The 18,698-nt window shown below is 53.5% G+C and overlaps 1 protein-coding gene across 1 annotated transcript in view; it reads left to right on the forward strand.

Moving 5' to 3' along the window:
• Positions 1-10,291: 10,291 nt before the first annotated feature.
• The window catches only part of OLFML2B (olfactomedin like 2B), a 36,015-nt gene continuing 27,608 nt past the window's right edge, over positions 10,292-18,698 (forward strand). Inside the window, exons 1-3 of the mRNA XM_030302711.1 lie at positions 10,292-10,531; positions 12,936-13,199; positions 15,441-15,548. Coding sequence (XP_030158571.1) covers positions 10,352-10,531; positions 12,936-13,199; positions 15,441-15,548 — 552 coding nt within the window. The 5' untranslated portion in view covers positions 10,292-10,351. The remainder of the gene's footprint in view (positions 10,532-12,935; positions 13,200-15,440; positions 15,549-18,698) is intronic.

Consider the following 18,698-nt stretch of genomic DNA (forward strand, 5'->3'; position numbering starts at 1 on the left):
CAACTGTGTTTCAGAACACACAACGGGAGGATCAATAAATCAAGTTGCTTGGACTGAGGAATCCAGAATGTTTGGGCTGAAAGGCACCGCCCTGGGAATCACTCAGTCCAACAAATTCTCTTGGCAAAGAGGCAAAACTAGGCCCGTGACTTCCCAGAGAGGCCAAGGACTTCCCGAGTTCACATCCACAGCTGGAGTGGCAGCGTTGTGACAGGGAGCGGGGTCTCCCGACGGGACATCTCCCGGCCTGTTTGTGGCTACAGCCAGTTGTGTTCCCAGAGATGTGCCACTTTGCACGCCAGTGGCCAGAGAACCTGAAATACGGGCTTCTAGAAGAAGAGGTTGCGTGTAGGTGAGACGCCGAAGTTGAGTTTTAAAAGTTAAATGTGGGAGGACATGTGCTGGGTGTGATTCACAGCATGAGCTTGGAGGCAGACAGACCTGAGGTCAATGCTGGTGGACCCCTCACTAGCTGTGCAGTCTTGTCCCTGGGCAGGTCAACCTCCCTTCTTCTGTTTCGTCCACCCAAGCGCAGGACGGTGGTGAGGATGACGTAAGATTTCTGCACCCGGCTTTACTTAGGGGCGCAGACCATCCTGAACCCCAGAGGACAGACGTTACACTGCCTGGCGCCCCCTGGAGTTTCGCAAAGGCAACAGGTCACTGGACTTGCCAGTCTAGGTCAAGAAGAATCGACCCTCAGACGCTGAAAATCTCCAGTGAAGGAAGGAAACCACACCCGTCACTGAGATAATGGTTCTGAGTGGCTTTTTCCTTGCAAGCAGAACGGGAGGGAAGCAGGGTGTCATCGATGGGGTGAAGGACGGTCGGGAACGATGGGTGGAAGAGGAGGACGGGGGAGCCCCAAGGTTAATCGGAACAAGCTTGAGTTGGGTTTTCAAATGGGAGAAAGTAATTTCTTAGAGGAAGGGGGAGAAAGTCGGGGGAGATGGAAACCCGTGGCGCTGCCTCTCCTTCCAAGCGTGTTGCTGCTATTTTAGGTGTCTTCTCCTTGGACGGGAGGGTTGGCTCTCAGAGCACGGAGCTGGCTTTCCTCCCGTCTGGAGTGAGGGGTCCCTTGGGTTTTCACTCGGGACTCCGTGTCAGGCCAGGGATGCCTCGCTCTGCTCACTGCCTAGCTCCAGGCTATGCCGCTGGTCCCCCCTGAGGACCCCCCGCCCCCGACCTGGGCCACGGCAGCCTCCAGATGTGCCTGGGCTGTCCGGCCAACAAAAGCAAGGGGCTGGCAGCTGCCTCCAGAGCCCAGTTGCTGAAGACACTTCAGGAATCGTTCAACTTTCAGAAAGTGACCTGGTTGAACTTTAGTCCCTGAAACAAAGCAAACCCCCAAAAGGGAAAAACTTCAGTTTGCCTAAACCATTATCCCCAGGTGGAAGGAACAGAGAATCAAAAATGATAGTTTCCTGGGGCGCCTGGGTGGCTCAGTCGGTTGAGCGTCCTACTTTGGCTCAGGTCATGATCTCATTGTTCAAGAGTTCGAGCCCCGCACGGGGCTCTGTGCTGACAGCTCGGAGCCTGGAGCCTGCTTCGGATTCTGCGTCTCCGTCTCTCTCTGACCCTCCCCTGCTCCCTCTCTCGCTCTCTCTCAAAAATAAATATTTGAAAAAAAATGACGGTTTCCTTTTTCAGATAAAGAAATCGAGGCACAGAGTTCCTACTAAGGTCACATAGTAAATCAGAAAGAGGCATAATAATATCCTAGCATTTAATCAATGATTCCTATGTTAGCAGCCGCTCACCATTCAGCAAATATTTGTGCACATGGCAAGCCACGGGCTAGGCCTTTTTATGTATCTCTAATCGCTGCAACAACCTAGTAATATTAGAAAAGTGAGGTTTAGGAGAGAAAACTCGCCCAGGATCACCCACCGGATAGGTGGCAGGATTAATATCAACCCAGGTCTGTGCTTCTGAAGCCCCTCCAAAGCTCAGGCTACAATCACTTCTCTTGCTCCCAAGTGAACCTTCACCTTCGTATCCGTGTCTGGGTTTCCTCTCGATGCTCAACACGAGACCTTTCTTAATCCACCTGCGATTTTTATATTTCTCATTATTTTTAGCATTGGAATTGGGGGGTGGGGTTCATTCCTCAAGGGGTAGAGAAAGCAACATTGCTGAGCACATAGTAAGCACAGGATGGTACTTGCATGATTCCCATGTTGGAATGAAGGGACCAAGGCTCACAGAGGGGAAGTGACCTGTCCACTTACTTACTTGCGAGGTCACTAGTAAGTGTGGAAAGGCCAGATTCCATAGCCCATCTGCCTGAGCCCGGAGCCCGGGCTCCCCACGGCCCCTGGCTGCCTGACGAGGCTAGGATTGAAAGCTGTTCAAGTGCCCCAGTGAAGGAAAGGGAGCACCCTGAAGAGAACGTGTGTGGATTAAATATTTTCGGGGGCTATTCTGCCAAGTGAAGTGTCTATAACGAGCTGAGAGCTATTGGCTGTGGTTGAACCTAGTGAGAAGTCACATCTGGACAAGTTTCACGCCAAGCTGGAAAAGATATCTCCTGGAGATGTGGACACACAGAAGAGTTGCCTTTGACATTCCTAGATACTAATTTGGATTCTCTCTCTTTTTTTATGCAGGATGATTTGGATTGTCTCTTACAGAGAGAGATTTCTGCTTTCCTGTAAGATGATTACTTTATGTTAAGTAAGTGCGTCTTTGGAGGTCGAGGGGACACACAGAGAGAGCCAGCCAGCCACGGGCAAGAGTGCAATGGATCCCCTTTGACTTGTCTGGTCCTTCCTGGGGCCTGCGCCTCTCCCCACTTTCTTTCTACAAAGTTACCTGACCCCCTCGGCACCCACCTTATGTGATTCATTCAGGATTAGGTACCTGACCATGTGAGATAGGACTCCCTTCTTTGGGCATTTGGAATTGGCCCCGAGAAGGAGAAAGCCTTACTCTTCTCTCCACGTAACTGTGGCTGAACATCTTCTGTCTCTTGTATGGACCCTACTGACCTTAGAGACCTCGGGTTCTGTGAGACACTCCTGTATCTTTATAATAAGTCTCCTTCTAAGCTTTGTTACTGACCACTAAGGATTCTTACTAATATCCCCAGCCTTCTGTCAACCCTCCCCTGCCGTGCACATGCACATGCTCTCTTTCTCTTCTAGAGACAGTTTTTCTGTCTCCCTCTCTCCCCGTAGCCTTTGACTTCAATTCCAAACTCCCGGCATAGTGTAAAGGCCTCGTGTGATCTGGCCCCTGTTCTCACCTGTTTCCCCTTCTCTTCCTTCCCTGTAACCCCCGTGCCTGCATTTCCCAACCTGGAACGTTCCTCTCCCATCTCTGTCGAACAAGCTTCTATTCATTCCTAATGATAAGCAACAAACGTGAGTCCTTTAGACCTCGTGTCAAAGTCCAAGACCTCTGGGATTGTCCCATAATGAGTTTTTTTTTTTCCGAAGATTTTAAAAAAAAATTTATTTATTTATTTTGAGAGAGAGAGAAAGAGCACGTGCAAACAGTGGGGGAGGAGGGAGGGCAGAGAGAGAGGATCCCAAGCAGGCTCCGCATTGTCGGCGCACAGCCTGACGTGGGGCTTGAACTCAGGAACCGAGAGATCAAGACCTGAGCTGAGATGAAGTGTGGGAGGCTTCACCGACCGAGCCGCCCAGGCCTCCCCCTGTAATGAGTCTCTTTAACTTCCCAGTGTCTTCCCTCTGTTACTTCCCTAGCAAAACCTGTTACCAATTATTTATTTCCTGGTACAGGTTTAAGGCAATGAGTTGCCTCTACCGGGAGTATTTGCCTGTAAAGGCTCCCCACTGGGGCAGAATTATTGAAGCCACATTAGGCATGTGTGAGAAGGCAGGGGAGCCACACAGCCTGACGCACATTATCGGCATCAGAGCTGCTCTGTTTGTGATCACGGAAGACGGGGCAGCGGGAGAAGAGGGAGGGAGAGGCTGGGGTGGGGGTGAGAGAGGGCAGGGATACGATGGTGGGCAGGACGGAGCAGGCTGTCTGCAGTGTTCCTGCCCTGGCCTGGTTGGGGGCTGTGCCTGCCTGATTCTTGGGGGACGGGGGGGTCCATTCACATGGACTGTGGTGTGACTGGTCTCTCCCGGAGCTGTGCCACAGAGCAGAGCTGGGAAACCCCACGGGAGGGCAGAGGGCCTCTGTCCACCCGGCCCTCCCTAGGTCGCCACAAGGCAAGGGCGCTCCTCTCTGAGTCAGAGCAGTGACCCATCCAGCACAGGACTCGGGCTCAGGCAGGGCCACCCTGGGAGGCCAGGTGGTCTGCAAACAGAAAACTGTGTTTGCCGTCTTGCCTCTCCCTCTGCGCTCTGCTCTCCGCCGCCCTGATCAACCCATCTGGTCTGCCCAGCTGACCACGGCACCCTCCTCCCGGGCCCAAACCCCTTCACGGCTCCTCCCTGCCTACCAGACACGCTCCCATCCCTCCCGCAGGGAAGAAAAACGTTTTGCCTTGCTAAAATACCTCGAGGGGAGTGAAAGCTCTTTTGTGTGCTTCCCCAGAGTTACGCATCTATAAGCTTTAGCATAGGAGCTCCTGAAAGCAGGGGTCTGGCCGTCTTCATCTGCGTGTTCAGCAGGCCACAGAGCACCTGGCTCCTAACGTATGTTCAAAAAGTGAGCTAAACTGAATTAAAGAAGAGAGAAAACGTGGAAGATCAAAGACGAACTAAGAAGCCGAGAGAGCAGCAACGCGAGGTGAACGGGGGTCGGGTGGTGGGGGGGCGGGGGTGGAGAACTCTTTCAGCCAAGCATTCCATCACCCCTTTCCAGCTTTTTATGGGCAGTTCCCTGGCAGGGCTCCCACGCTGCAGCAAGCCAGGAGAGGGGGGCAGCAGAATGATGTTGCTCGTGGGATTTTGTCCCGTTCTTTGATTCTGCTGCTGTGGGGCAGGTGCATATGCTAAATTACCCACTTAGGTGGCAGGTCATTTACAGCCGCCGCAGCCCCACCTGGCAAATGGAGCCTTGGTTTTCTACAGGCAGACATTTCAGAGCGAGGCCAAGAGGCTCCCAGATGAACTGGAAAACAGATACTCTTGCCAGCAGCGGACTTGGCTGGGGAGGCCTGGTGGATGCAGCCGCTGACCAGGGATTCCTGGGACCCGGCAACCTGCCGGATAAGGGCCCTGGGTCCCAGGTGGCTGAAGTGGCACGTTCGGGCCTTTCCAAGACCCTCTGAACATTTCCATCTTTGAGCCTGCTTTCTCATTTGTAGAAGGGGATGACACTACCTACCCCAGGAGTATTTTGAATACCAAATAATGTCCGCACATGGGAAGCACTCTGGGCAGAGTAGCTACAGTACATCTCATTGCCTTTTTTTTTTTTAAGTTTATTTATTTAAATTTTTTTTGATGTTTATTTATTTTTGAGAGAGAGAGAGACGGAGTGCAAGCAGGGGAGGGGCAGAGAGAGAGGGAGGCACAGAATCTGAAGCAGGCTCCGGGCTCTGAGCTGTCAGCACAGAGCCCGAGGCGGGGCTCGAACTCACGAACTGTGAGATCATGATCTGAGCCGAAGTCGGACACTTAAGCGACTGAGTCACCCCGGTGCCCCTAAAGGTTTTTTTAAGTTTATTTATTTATTTTTGAGAGGGACAGAGACAGCACAACTGGGGGAGGGACAGAGAGAGAGAATCCCAAGCAGGCTCCTCCCTGCTAGCACAGAGCCCAATGGGGGGCTTAAACCTACGAAGGAGCCATGAGATCATGACCAGAGCCGAAACCAAGAGTCGGACGCTTAACCAACTGAGCCACCCAGGCGCCCCTAAAGCTTATTTATTTATTTTTGAGGGGGGAGGGGGGCATAGAGAGAGGGAGAGAATCCCAAGCAGGTTCCGTGCTTACCAGCACAGAGCCCAATGTGGGACTCGATCCCACAAACCGCAAGGTCACGACCTGAGCCGAAATCAAGAGCCGACACTTAGCCAACCACACCAGGCAGGTGCCCCCACCTCATTATCTTATAATGCCTCGATGTTTCCACCTGTCCAACAGGGAGCGTAATAGCTATTTGACGCTCATCTGCTAAGGATCGAGTGAAGTCGAATCTGTAGGTGTTTAGCAAAGGATCCTAAGGAATTTGAGTACATCGGCTTGGATGTTCAAAAGCCAAAGCAAGCTCACTTCAGGATCTTCAAATCAGGCTATCAGACCGGCAGGTGGAAGGAACACCATGGGCAGTGTCTTGATTTCTGAAAGGCAGGTGCTAAAAGTCTCTCGAGAAATGCTTGTAGATGTGAGGAAGCCCTGGGGGCCAGGCACCAGCACCTCCGACTACCCAAGCAATCACACACCAAAGGACGTAGTATCAATAAGGAAATACTTTTTCTATGGGTATAGGGCTCTAGAATCTAGCTGTATTCGAATGACTATGACTTAATAAATTAATGATTTGAATTAAGACAGAAATCGTGCTTATTTAATCCGGAAAACTTAGACAAGATTTCAACAGGGTGAAAAGAGGGGCCAAAAGCATCATGATAATCAGTGGGAAAAAATGTAAACGTCTGTACTTGGATTAAAAAAAAAAAAAAAAGAACATAGCTGGAAAGGACAGGATGGAGGAAACCAGTATAAACTTCATGTTAAAAACAAAAAGAAAAGGGAAAAAAACTATATTAAAAAAATAAATTAATGTGAATCATTGGTGCAACGTAATGCCAAAAAGGCAAAGTCAATCTTGGGTTACAGTAATAAAATAACAGTGCTTGGAAAAAGAGAAAAAATGGTTTCAATATGCTGTAACATCTACTCAAACCTCTTAGAGAAAAAAAAAACTGGAATAATAGGGGGTCCAAAAGACCATGTGGTCTGAGAAACAGGTGAATAAAATGGATATATAAGGTGAGTTAGTTATCTGGTTAGTTAGCTTGAGAAAGAAGGAGATCCAGAAGGTACTTAGCTTCTATATTTAAGTGAAAGAAAAACTCTCTGGTGGGAAAGGTCTTAGATGTGTTCTGTGTATGACCATGGGACTGAACTTCATTTTAATTAAAAATTAAAAATAATTTTTTTTTTTTAGAGCTGGTGGGGTGGGGAAGAGAAGGAGAGAGGGAGAGGAGGAGAAGGGGAGAGGGGCAGAGGGAGAGAGAGAATCTCAAGCAGGCTCCTCACTCAGCACACAGCCTGACCTGGGACTTAACCCCTTGACGTTGGGATCATGACCTGGGCAGAAATCAAGAGTCAGATGTTCAACCGGCCAAGCCACCCAGACAGCTCGAGCTTTATTTTATTTTTGAGTAGGCTCCATACCCAGCATGGGGCCCCACATGGGGCCCAATGCGTGGCTTGAACTCATGACCCCAAGATCAAGACCTGAGCTGAGATCAAGGGGTGGACACTTAACCGACTGAGCCACCCGGGTGCCCCAGGACTGAACTGAAAAAGAAACTTTCAAAGGAGATCTATTTCAGTTCAATAGGAGAAAGGCCTCATGGTCGTGAGATGGCTGCCACAGCTCCAGGCATCATGACTACAATCTAACACAAGAAACGGGGGCACCAGAAAGCTCCTCTCTCTAATTTGTTTCTTTTATCAGGAGGCAACATATCTTTTCTAGTCTCTGTAGGTTTATTTTATTCTATTGACCAGAAGCGAATCACGTGGCTGCCCCTAGCTGCAAGAAAGATTGGGGAATTGAGTATCTGGCCAAAGACAATGGCAGAGGGGTAGCGAGGACTGGCCTCCACCACGCGTGATTAAATACAAAAGCCAATACCCTAAGAATAATAGTTGGGAAAACAGAAAGAGCGTGGGTCCTTGATGACATCACTGAGCTGCTGAACTAAATTTAAAATGGCCAACTTCCAGTCTTCTTAGAATGACAGAAAAATAAATGCATATGTGATTAAGCCACCGTTGATTTTCTGTGACTTGCGGTCAAATGCACGCTAATAGATACAAAGGCCGTCTTTGTGAAAGTACCTGGGATGTGTCCACCCGGACTGTTTGTAGACCCCATTCATCCAACCAGTTTTGCGAAGTGTCTACTTTGTTCCGGGCACTTGGCTAACCTCTGGGGCTGTAATGCTGAACAAACCCGGACAGAAGCCCTGCCCTCATGGAGGTTACATTCCAGTGGAGAAGACAGGCGTGACTGAAGCAATCCACGAAGGAGTAGAAAAATGTAATTCCCATAATGCTGCGGGGCAAAGGTACAGGTGCTACGGGAGAATACAATGTAGGAATGGCCCTGGTGGTGGAGTCAGGAAAGTCTCCCTGAGAAGCGAGCAGTCTGAGATCTGAATATCCGCTTCAGGCTTGTGTCTCTGCCCACAATGCCCTCTCTTTCTTGCCTATATCTTGTTGGCTTACCTTCTCCCTTGAAGCCTTTCCATACACCCAGACACCTCCAGCGTCACTCTTCCACGAAGCCCTGACCTTTCAATGACACGTGGCCTATACCTCCTTGAACGCCCTTGGCCAATGCTCTCCCCCTGCTTTACAACTCGAGCCCTTATTCTGCTTACCCCCTCACTTCCACCCCACCCCTTCTGGAAAACACGGACATTCTTATCTTCCCACTAAAGATCTAGCAACCTAGTTTGTTGTCTTGCGCTTAGCCAACATTCGACACTTATTCGAACTGAATTTGAAAACTGTATTTTATGGATGTTTACTACCTTCTAGTTTCAGAAAACATTTGCTAGCTCACACAGAGTACTTTGCATGTGCATGTGTGTGTTTGTGCGAGAGAGAGGTTTCCACAGGCCCAGACACCCAGAACCTTGGACTTTTGTCCACAAACTGAGATTACAAACAAAACAAAACAAAACAAAAAAAACCCCTACTTAAACATTAATAAAGACAATCATTATATGTCTGTCAACTATCATCACTTACATGAGCTGAAGCTCCTTAGTTCATGACTTTGACTATTGAAACTTATTCCTTAGCGTGAGAGGCAAGGTGTTTGTACTTCCCCAGACGCGTACTGACACCTTTCACATCTTTGAAGGGGTCTGGCTCTGTTCAATATTTTCAGGATGACAGTTGTCCCGGAAGGCACTGTGCCTTTCCTTGAATTCACACAGTATTAATCTTTACAGTAGATTCACAAAAGGGACACTAAATTTTTTAAATGTTTATTTTTGAGGGGGGGGGGATGAGCGGGGGATGGGGGGGGCAGAGAGAGGAGGACAGAGGATCCAAAGTGTTGGTGGAGGGGGGAACAGAAGATCCAAAACCGGCTCTGCGCTGCCAGCAGCAAGCCCTGAGGGGCGCCATGCGGGGCTCGAACTCACGGTGAGATCATGGCCTGAGCTGAAGTCCCTCGCTCAACCGACTGGGCCACCCAAGCGCCCCCCAAAGGGACACTAATTAAGGGACACTGTAACATAATCGCACGCTGTTGAAAGTGGACGCCCTCTTGGGGATCACGTAGCGACAGACTCTGACACCTGTCCCAAAGCAGGAAGCTAGCTAAGAGCTGTTCCCTTGGACAATCATCGGATTCTCGGGCAGCCGCTTCCCCCACTGGGACTCGCAGAGCGTCCGCGATTGACAGTCGCGGTCTTCGTATTCGATAGTCGCACAAACCAGGACCCACTCCGGCAGGGAGTTCAACGGCCATCCTCTGGGTGGAGGTATTGCCAGGGTGTGACGCGGCGGCGGGCAGGCAGGCTACCAGTGGCGCTAAGTTCAAAGCTGCCGGAGCTCGCGCTGCGAGCCCAGTCCGGGAAGAGAGACGCCGAGAGCAAGGCTCCTTCTCCCCGGGGGGCGATAAAAGGAGCGCGCGGAGGACAGGGGCTCGGGCTCGCAGCGAGCGCCCGCTGCCTGCCCACCTCCCGCTCGGGGGGAGGGGGGGGGCGCGCGGCCGCGGGCCGGAACCGCACGGGGGACCCCAGACTTCACCGGGGCGGGGGTGCGGGGAGCGTGATGGGGGGGGCGCGCGCGCGGCGGCCACGGGGGCGCCGAGCGGGGCCGGGAGGGGCGGGCCGCGCGCACAATGGAGGCCCCGCCCCCGCCCTCTCCCCCTCCCTCCCTCCGCGCCGCCCCGCCCCCCGGCGCCCCGCCTGCCACCTGAGCCCCCGGGCGGACGCCGCGCTCGCTCCCGGCGCCGCCGCCCCCCGCCCCCTCTCCCCCCCCCGCCCCGCGCCCCCGCCCCGCGCCCCGCTCTCGGCCGGGGCCGCACAGTCGCGGCCGCTCGCGCCGGGGAGGACATGCGCCGGGGCTCGGGGGCGCACCCTCCCGCCGCGCTCAGCCGCGCCCAGCGTCAGCAGGCGCTCTGAGCGGCCACTCCCGGGCCGCGGCCGCGCCGCCCTCCGCCTCAGTGCCAGCCCGCAGCCCGAGCCCGCCGCTCTCCCACGGGCGCAGCCCCTCTGCCCGCGTCCCTCATGGCCAAGCCCCTGCTGCTGCTGGTCGTCTGCGGCGCTCTGGTGGTGGCCCGGGCCCAGTGGGGGGCCACCGTGACCCCCGCCGGCACGAGCGAGCCGCCGGACGCGCCGACGGTGGCGCCCACGGAGGACGAGACCCTGCAGAACGAGGCGGACAACCAGGAGAACGTTTTGTCGCAGGTAGGCGGCGGGCCCTGGCCACCCCCGGGCCGGGGCGCTGGGTGGAGGGGGGACCGGAGGTGACCGTCGTCGCTGGCGTGCGGCCGGCCGCTGCGCCCCGTTCCCGGAGGGAGGGGCGTGCGCGGTGCCCTCCTCGCTGCGTTTCTCCGGGGACGGGACGGGTACTTCAAGGTTACCGAATCGGGAGAAAGGAGAGAAGGAAGGGAAGACTCCGCGCAGCTCCCTGGAAAGAGGGACGTAAACGGACAATAATAATCCAGACCTAGTTTCTAGCTCAAGGGTTGCGAAAGTGTGGTCGTGTCTTGCCTGTGTGGCTGTTCGTGGGAATTGGAATGTGACAACAGGCGGGCACGTTGGACTGGGGCGGGCGGACGGCTGCCCCAGGGGGAGGCACTTGACGGGCCCGGAGTGAGACACCCACCAGGGAGAAGCGGGGTCGAGACCCAGCAGCAGCTGCAGGTGTGACGCGTGGCAGGTGGCCCCGCGCAGAGGGGCGGCGGACGAGACCCCGTGTGTTGGTGAAGGCAGGGTGGAAATGCAGACCCACTCACCTCTGGCGCGTGGTCAGTGGGGGGTGAGTGACAGCTGATAGGGACCGGCTTCGTCAAGTGCCCCTTTACAAAGTACTCGGCTCGCTTTATCTGACTCGATGGTCACACACGCCCTGGTTCTCCGGCTGTAGCTCCAGGTGGGTAGAGCCAGGTCTTCCGACAATCTGCAGCCCAGGTGACTGGAAGGGACAGTTCTCTGGAGTGTTCCGTTCAGCATGATGACGTGTGGTGGGAGTTGCCGTCATCCTCGAGATGAGGGATGGCTGCATCTGGTGCCTTCAGTGCTGCCTGCATCTGGAGAAGCCTTTGCTCTGGGTCCTGTCTCCTTCCCGGGGGAAGAACAATCAGTTCCTCTTCCTCGGGAAGTTAGGCTGCTATCTATCCCTAGAGCCACCCATAACCTCTTATTGTCCCCTAAACCGAAAGGACATGAAAACCCTTCGTGTTGGGGCTCTGGAGGACCATCCACAAGTGTTCTTGAAACCGGAGTCTGAAAGGAAGGAATCCACCCGGGGCCTCGGCGCGGGCTCCGGCAGGAATCTAGGCAGAGTCTCAGAGAGCAGACAGCCACGATTTACTGTCAGCCCCTGAGGACCGGCCGCTTCAGTCACCCTGCACTGCTACCCCTTAGCCCGCTGCGCCATTCTGTATTTGACAACAGCTCTAAAGCAAATATTAGTGTTAGAAGAAACCCAGCCTTTGCAAGAAAAACATTACAAGCCTTCTCCCCCCCGCCCCCCCCCCGACAGCATCCCAGGAACATTTCCACTCCAGCTAGGTCTGTGCCTGCCTGCCGAGGTCATTAGGCAAGTGAAGGGAACCCTTCCCGGTGCCTAGAAAGGCTTTGGGGGCCCCTGTGGCTTTGCGGATGCGGGATCTGTGCAGAGGAGGAAGGAGGCTTCCCCCCCCCCCCCCCCCCCCCCCCCCCGCCGAGCAAGTGCCCAGAATGGTGGCTCCAGAAAGCCTGCTGCTGCTGCTGTGTGATTTCCAGCCTTGGGAGGCTGGCAGGGGCCAGGGCTCAGAAGGAAATGTTTAGCATCGTAGAAGCAGCAACCACTGCCAGTTTGCTCTCCTGGCTTTGGCCTAGGGTTTGGGTTCAGAAGCTGTTCAAGGAGCCAAATGAATCCCTAGGCTGCGTAAACCTTACTCAGCCTCTCTTTTTCCAAACTGAAGCCGTCTTTCGAGGGCCAGATCAAATACCACTTCCTCCAGGAAGTCTCCTCTGATGCGTGGCCGGAGCCCCTCTCGCCAGGTTGAGCGCCCCCTCCCCCCGACTGCCCTGCATCATCACGTCAGGGCACTTACCACCCTTTACCTGGCATAGCTGTGATCTGTGTGCCTCCTGCACGGAGAGCTCCCGCGGGTGGGCTCTCTGGCCTGTCTGTTTACCTGGCACAGCCCCGAATGGGCATGCAGTATGTGGTCACTGAGTGAACAAGGATCAAAGCAAGTAGCCTTCAGATTGGAATATCAGCTTTCCAATCCTCCCTTTAGCCCCTTCTCCTTTTTCTTTTTTAATCTAAATCTGGATGTCCGCTAAGGCAAGGGCCGTTGGAAGAATGATGGGGCTCATTTGTTTCTTTCCTTGAAATGATGAAAGGCTAAGGCCCCCTGAGAAGCACACAGCTCTCCAAGACAAATGAAGAGAGCTGAACTCCTCGTGCCTTCCAGGAAATTTCAGAGTCAGCAAATTGTGTTCTGATGACCTCTTCCCTGCACAGTTCAGAGTTGTCTGAGGTCTCGGGCTAGTGCAGGACATTCAACAGGGTGAATGGAGAGCCTTCCTAGGTGCTGGGCTGAGAGGCGCCTGTATTTGCACACCCAGCCCTTTCTTGCTTTATCTCTGTTGCTAGTTGCTGGGAGACTATGACAAGGTCAAGGCTGTGTCTGAGGGCTCAGACTGCCAGTGCAAGTGCGTGGTGAGACCCCTGGGCCGAGACGCCTGCCAGAGAGTCAACGAGGGGACCTCCAGGAAGGAAGACTTCTACACCGTGGAAACCATCACCTCGGGCTCGTCCTGCAAATGTGCCTGTGTCGCACCCCCGTCGGCCCTCAATCCCTGCGAGGGAGACTTCCGGCTCCAGAAGCTGCGGGCGGCAGACAGCCGGGACTTGAAGGTAAGGACCTGGTGTGGGGGCGAGGCCAGGGGTGGGAGGACGCCTTCGGGACCCAGGCCTCTGGCAGAAGCTGTTGCAGGGATTGTAAGGCCTTTGAGTAAATGGGACGTGTCTTAGCCTGTAAAGGTCAGGCCCTGGCATCTGGAGTACTGTGTGTGTCCAAGGCTGGTCATGTGACAAAGCGGTCGTTCGCAATCCGGACGTCTAAAGGGGATGCCGACAGCAAAGTGTGCCTGCCTCTCCCTATGGAGCCAGGGAGGCCGGGCCTGGGAGCCACTGCCAGGCCCGGGGGCCAGAAGAACTCAGTGTTCTTCTCCCGGAGAGCTGTTGCCACGATTTACTGTCAGCCCAGCACGCACCCTAAAGAGGCGAGAGACGCGGAGGGGCGAGCCCCTCAGTCCTCAGCCCGCGGGCCGGGTGACCCAGGGTAGGAGGGGCCTGGGGCCGGCTGTGGGTCGGCATCAGACTGTGATCCTGGTCTGGGTGGGGGGAGGGGGGGAAGCTCAGGCCTGCCTGAGGCTGCTGCAGGGGTGGGCTGAGGGCTTTGTCCGATCTCTGCCCTCCCCGCTTCATTGCAGTGGGGGGCGGCAGGGGGGAGCGGTGGCCTGGGCCTGGTTTTGCAGTCACACAGACTTGGGTTCAGATTGTTGCTCCGCTATTCTTTGCCGTGTAATCCTACTCAAGGTGCCTAACTGCCTTGCCCGACCTTGGTCTCCTTGAGTAGCAAGTGGGGATAACAACGTCTGCTTTGGGGGGTTGCTTTGGGAACCGATGGATGACCCTACGGAGTACTTGGCACGGTGCCTGATACGCAGTCAGGGCCAGTAGACATGCGTCCTGTTCGTGAATGACCAACGTGAAGAGCTGCCTCTGTGCCCGTGCCTGGTACGTGCTCGGTAGCTGGCGGTCACGGATGCCCTTCTCGCAGAGCGGGGGTTAGCAGGACAGTGCTTTAATATCCTGCCCCGGGATCCAGTGTGCCTCAGAGCCGCAGCCCCACCGTCAAGCCGCTCTCTGAACCACCCAGTTACAGGATTGGACTCCTGGGGGCTTCTGGAACAGCAGCAGGCAAAACTTTCTATTGGGAGCCACTCAGAAAATCATCCCAGTGCGTGCCAACAAGATGCCTTTTTGCGGCTCTCACCCCCAGTTCAGCTGCTTTCCCCTGGTGGGGAGGAAGGAGAGCTTCTGAACGCAAGTGTCTCATGACATGGAATTCTTCATCTACCAGCAAGGCTGGGAGACGGGTGGGGAACAGAAATCGCAGAAGGGTGTCCAGCAGATTCTTCCAGGGACTGGTCCTCGTCAGGGAGGCCCAGTTCAAGCATCTCTCACCTGCCCCTTTGCCTGCGCTCTGGGTGACCTGGATATCACCAGATATTCGGCCACCGTCCTCCCAGAGTACTGGCGGGAAGGACAGCATTAAAAGCACTGAGAAGGCTCGCGCCCTACGATGGCATGCTATCGCAGAGATGGGTCATGGGGCCTCTTTTACCCCGTGGTTAGTTTAGTTTTAGTGCTGAGGGAAAACTGCTGGTATCTCCCAGGGTAGACAACGAGGTTGGGTATTTCAGGAGCACATCCTCAAGGCATCGAAGTTTATGAGCCACTTTGTTGAGTATTTATGGATCACCTCTTGTGGGCCAGGTGCTGTGCTAGAGATCTTGGGGAAACAAAGATGGGGCACCACTTTCAAGGAGCTCAGCGTCTAAGAGGAAAGACAAGCAGGCATACACCTAACAGAAGAAAAGGGGTCTGAGCGATTGGGTGAAGATGTGTAGACTTGTTTCACTTGTTCTTCTAGGATTCTTTTTTTTTTTTTTTAATTTTTAAAAATGTTTTTATTTATTTTTGAGACAGAGTGAAACAGAGCATGAGCGGGGAAGGGGCAGAGAGAGAGGGAGACATAGAATCCGAAGCAGGCTCCAGGCTCTGAGCTGTCAGCACAGAGCCCAACGCGGGGCTCAAACTCACAAACCGCGAGATCATGACTTGATCTGAAGTCAGATGCTTAACCGACTGAGGCACCCAGGCACCCCTGGATTCTTCCATTTTCTTATCTGAGTATTCCAGGGGCCACAATACTTCCCACCTACAAAACGCCAGTTTCCAAGAGCCCCCCTCTCCGTTCCTGGCCAGTGGCCTCTCTGTTGAGCCTCCAGCTTGGGGGTCTGACAGGAGAAGTCTCATCTTGGGTGTCACACCCCAGCCCTCGACTAACCTGCTACTCACGTTCCATAGCTTTCCACCATCATAGACATGCTGGAAGGAGCCTTCTATGGTCTGGATCTCCTGAAGCTGCATTCTGTCACTACCAAACTGGTTGGACGGATGGATAAACTGGAGGAGGTAAGGAAGATTCTGGGTTTCCGTATCTTTCTCTCCATCAGGCCTGAAAGCATTTCCAACTTCCCACAATATTTTTTCAGAAAGCATGTATCCTGACTAGACTTCACCTGTCCTGTGCTTTGGGAAGAAAACATATACATAAAACACCCATTCAAACTCATGCCAAATTGTGGGTGACAAAGAACTGATGAAATATAAATGTAAATACTTTCTTTTTTCACACACAAGAACCATATAATCAATGTATTTCTTTTTTTTTTAAGTTTATTTATTTTGAGAGAGAGAGTGTGTGTGTGCATATGTGTGCTCAAGACGGGGAGGGGCAGAGAGAGGGGGACAGAGAGAGAAAGAATCCCAAGTAGGCCCATGCTGTGAGTGCATGAACCGTGAGATCATGACCTGAGCGCACATCAAGAGCCAGATGCTTAACCCATGGAGCCATCCAGGTGTCTCCATCGTATTTCTGTTTTCCCCTTGACTTCCAGGGAACTCAGAGCTAAATGAAACGTAAAAGTGCAGTAAGCCTCTCACTTCCGGTTTTAAGACGGCGGCATCTCCCTTCTGGGTGTATGGCTGTTCGTTTCTTCTTCTGGTTTTGCTTTGTCATTTTAGCCGTTCTGCTTTCTGTCTCTGTACGTGTGCGTGCATTTGTGTGGTGACGCGTCTCCGGTTCACGTTAGAGGAAAAAGACGTGAAAACGGTTACTGACGCGTAATATTCCCCGCTGGAAAACATTCAGGCTCTTCACCCCCCTGGGAGAACGGACTGATAGTGTCATTTCCACAGACAGGCATCACATGGTTATGACCGGGCTCCAGGGAGATGTGTGGCTGGCACCATGGTTTCCAGGGGGTGGTGTGGGGGTCGGGGTGCGAGAGAGAAATGCTCACACACCACAGTAACCTGGACACCATTCCATTGCTGTAGTGCTCTGACACATAGATAAGTCATTTAATCACCAGAAAAGGGACATTCCCCACTCACCCTTCTTGGTCGGGAGCTTACATAGGTGTCATTGCCTGGCATCCACGTCTTGAACTGATACCTGAAACGGTGACTCAAAAAATTAGGTCTGTTCAATCTTTAGAATGTTACCGTAAACGGCAAGTTTAGTAACGGAATGATTAATAGACCAATATTCCTCATGAAAAAGTGGGCTTTGGGGGTGGGCTCTCATGGAGGAGCTGGGGTCCCATGATGGCTGAAGACCAGCTGCAGGATGTGAGAAAGGTAAGACTCTCCAGTTTGGCAGAAAGGGCGCTCGCTGGGCCGGGAGTCAGGACGGAGCGGGCGCCTCTCTGTTGGCTGCTCCCCAGCGGCTGTGTCCCACCTTCCCCATCTGTAAAGTGGGAGAGGTGCCCTACATACCTTGCATGGTTGCTCGGGGGGTAAAAAAGTGAGCTAATCATCTTGGAAACACTTTGAAATGGTTAAACAAAACAAGGCGCTCGGGGTATGGCCAGGGAGTGAGTGGGGGCAGCGTCTCTCTGCTGCTCTGTCCGAGTCGCTGGGATGCGGGTGATGAAACGTTGCCCTTGAGAAGGTTGGTTCCAGCCCCTTCCTTACACCCCAGTGTTCCCGGAAAGCGAACGCCGCTTCCTTGTCCGCCCGTCTTTAGGCTTGACTCCCCCTGTGCTGTGATGAGCGTTTTCTGACCATGGCCACCAGCCCTTCAGTTACCAGGTCTGATGAGAAGCGTCGGGGCCCTGGAGCCTGAGGTTCACAGACAGTTCGAGGCGGCCAGCGGGACCACATCAGCCCACTCTTGCTGAGGGCACTTCCCAAGAGAAGCTGGCCTCGTCTTCACTCTCTCTGTCCCCAGCATTGGCGGCTGGCGTGGAGAGACTGGGGATGGTCAACGCCACCCTTCTATCGAAGGGCTTCATGCGGGCTTGGGATTCTTTCTCCTGATTCTTTCAAATGGGCTCAAAAGAAGTTAAACCAGGATCCAAGTCGTCCTTGGAAATTGGAAAGTGCTTTAACCCTTGGCATCCAGCACCATCCAAATGTGCAATGCCCTTTCTGAAAAAGGGTTGCTTTTTTTTTTTTTTTTTTTTTTTTTTTATAGAACAGGGCGGGCAGCCGCTTCCGCTTTCACCTGGTTTTCATTCTGTCTGCAGAACAGCCTGGAGCCTGGGAAAGACAGCTCCGGGGGTGGAGCATAGTGCTTGTGAGGCCAGAGTCAGGCGCTGGGCCTCCGAGCGCTTGGTTCAAGGGCTGTGGTCTGTTTGCAGCCTGTTAGCAGCTGAGCCCTTACTGCCGGCACAGGAGAGGAGTGGGTTTAGTGGGTGAATTTGGTCAGTCACACAATAACTGGATTTTTGCCAAAATTGATCCTAGTTCTTTCAGCAAGAGTGATCTCTTTTCCTTTTTCTTTTCTTTCTTTCTTTTTTTTTTGAGAGTGATCTCTTTTTTAAAACCATGGTATGTTTAGTAGCAAAAACTGGCCCTTCATATTAATAATAATAATCCCCTATATTTATATAGCAATTATGGTTTTTAAACCACCCCGTATACATTCCGTACATTTGTCCCTGTGAGCTGGGCAGGATGTGAGGCCTGTGGAAAGTGCTAGGGAAACGTAGGCAGGAGCTCAGGCCTTCTGGCTCCTGGGCTGGGGCTCTTTCTAATCAGCCCCGTAAGTTGCTTTGAATCATTGCTATCTGCCCTGGAAGCATCAGTTTTTCCTAACTGGAGCTGAAAACAATAGCTCTTCCAAAGGAACTTCTAGGCAGAACTGTGGCTGTGTCCCAGAATTCCTGTTAAATAGGATTAGCAGGAGTGAGAGGTTCCGCACAGCAGGCAGTCCAAGGCTGCAGGGTGCTGTGGCGTGGCAGTTGTCACAGATGGGTCCGGGCCCTGGGCCCACGGAGCAGAGCACCGTCTCCCGGCGTGACAGCCAGCCTCTCGTCTCCCGGCTGGCGCTGGCTGACTGTCTGTCTGCAGTCGGTGGAGAGGCACGGTGTTGGGTAAATGGGGAAAACACTCCTTCTGCAGCCGGGCTCTGCAGGAGGAATGGAAGTACAATCCTGCTCCTGGTCTTTGGATATTCTGGAAGCCCAAGGGGAGTGCTTCGGAGGTCAGACCGGACAAAGGGGGCAGATTGAAGGGGCGTCTTGCCCAGAGTGGGATCAGGGCCTGGCAGTGGGA

This window comes from Lynx canadensis, chromosome F1 (assembly GCF_007474595.2).
Source record: "Lynx canadensis isolate LIC74 chromosome F1, mLynCan4.pri.v2, whole genome shotgun sequence".
NCBI classification, from domain to species: domain Eukaryota; kingdom Metazoa; phylum Chordata; class Mammalia; order Carnivora; family Felidae; genus Lynx; species Lynx canadensis.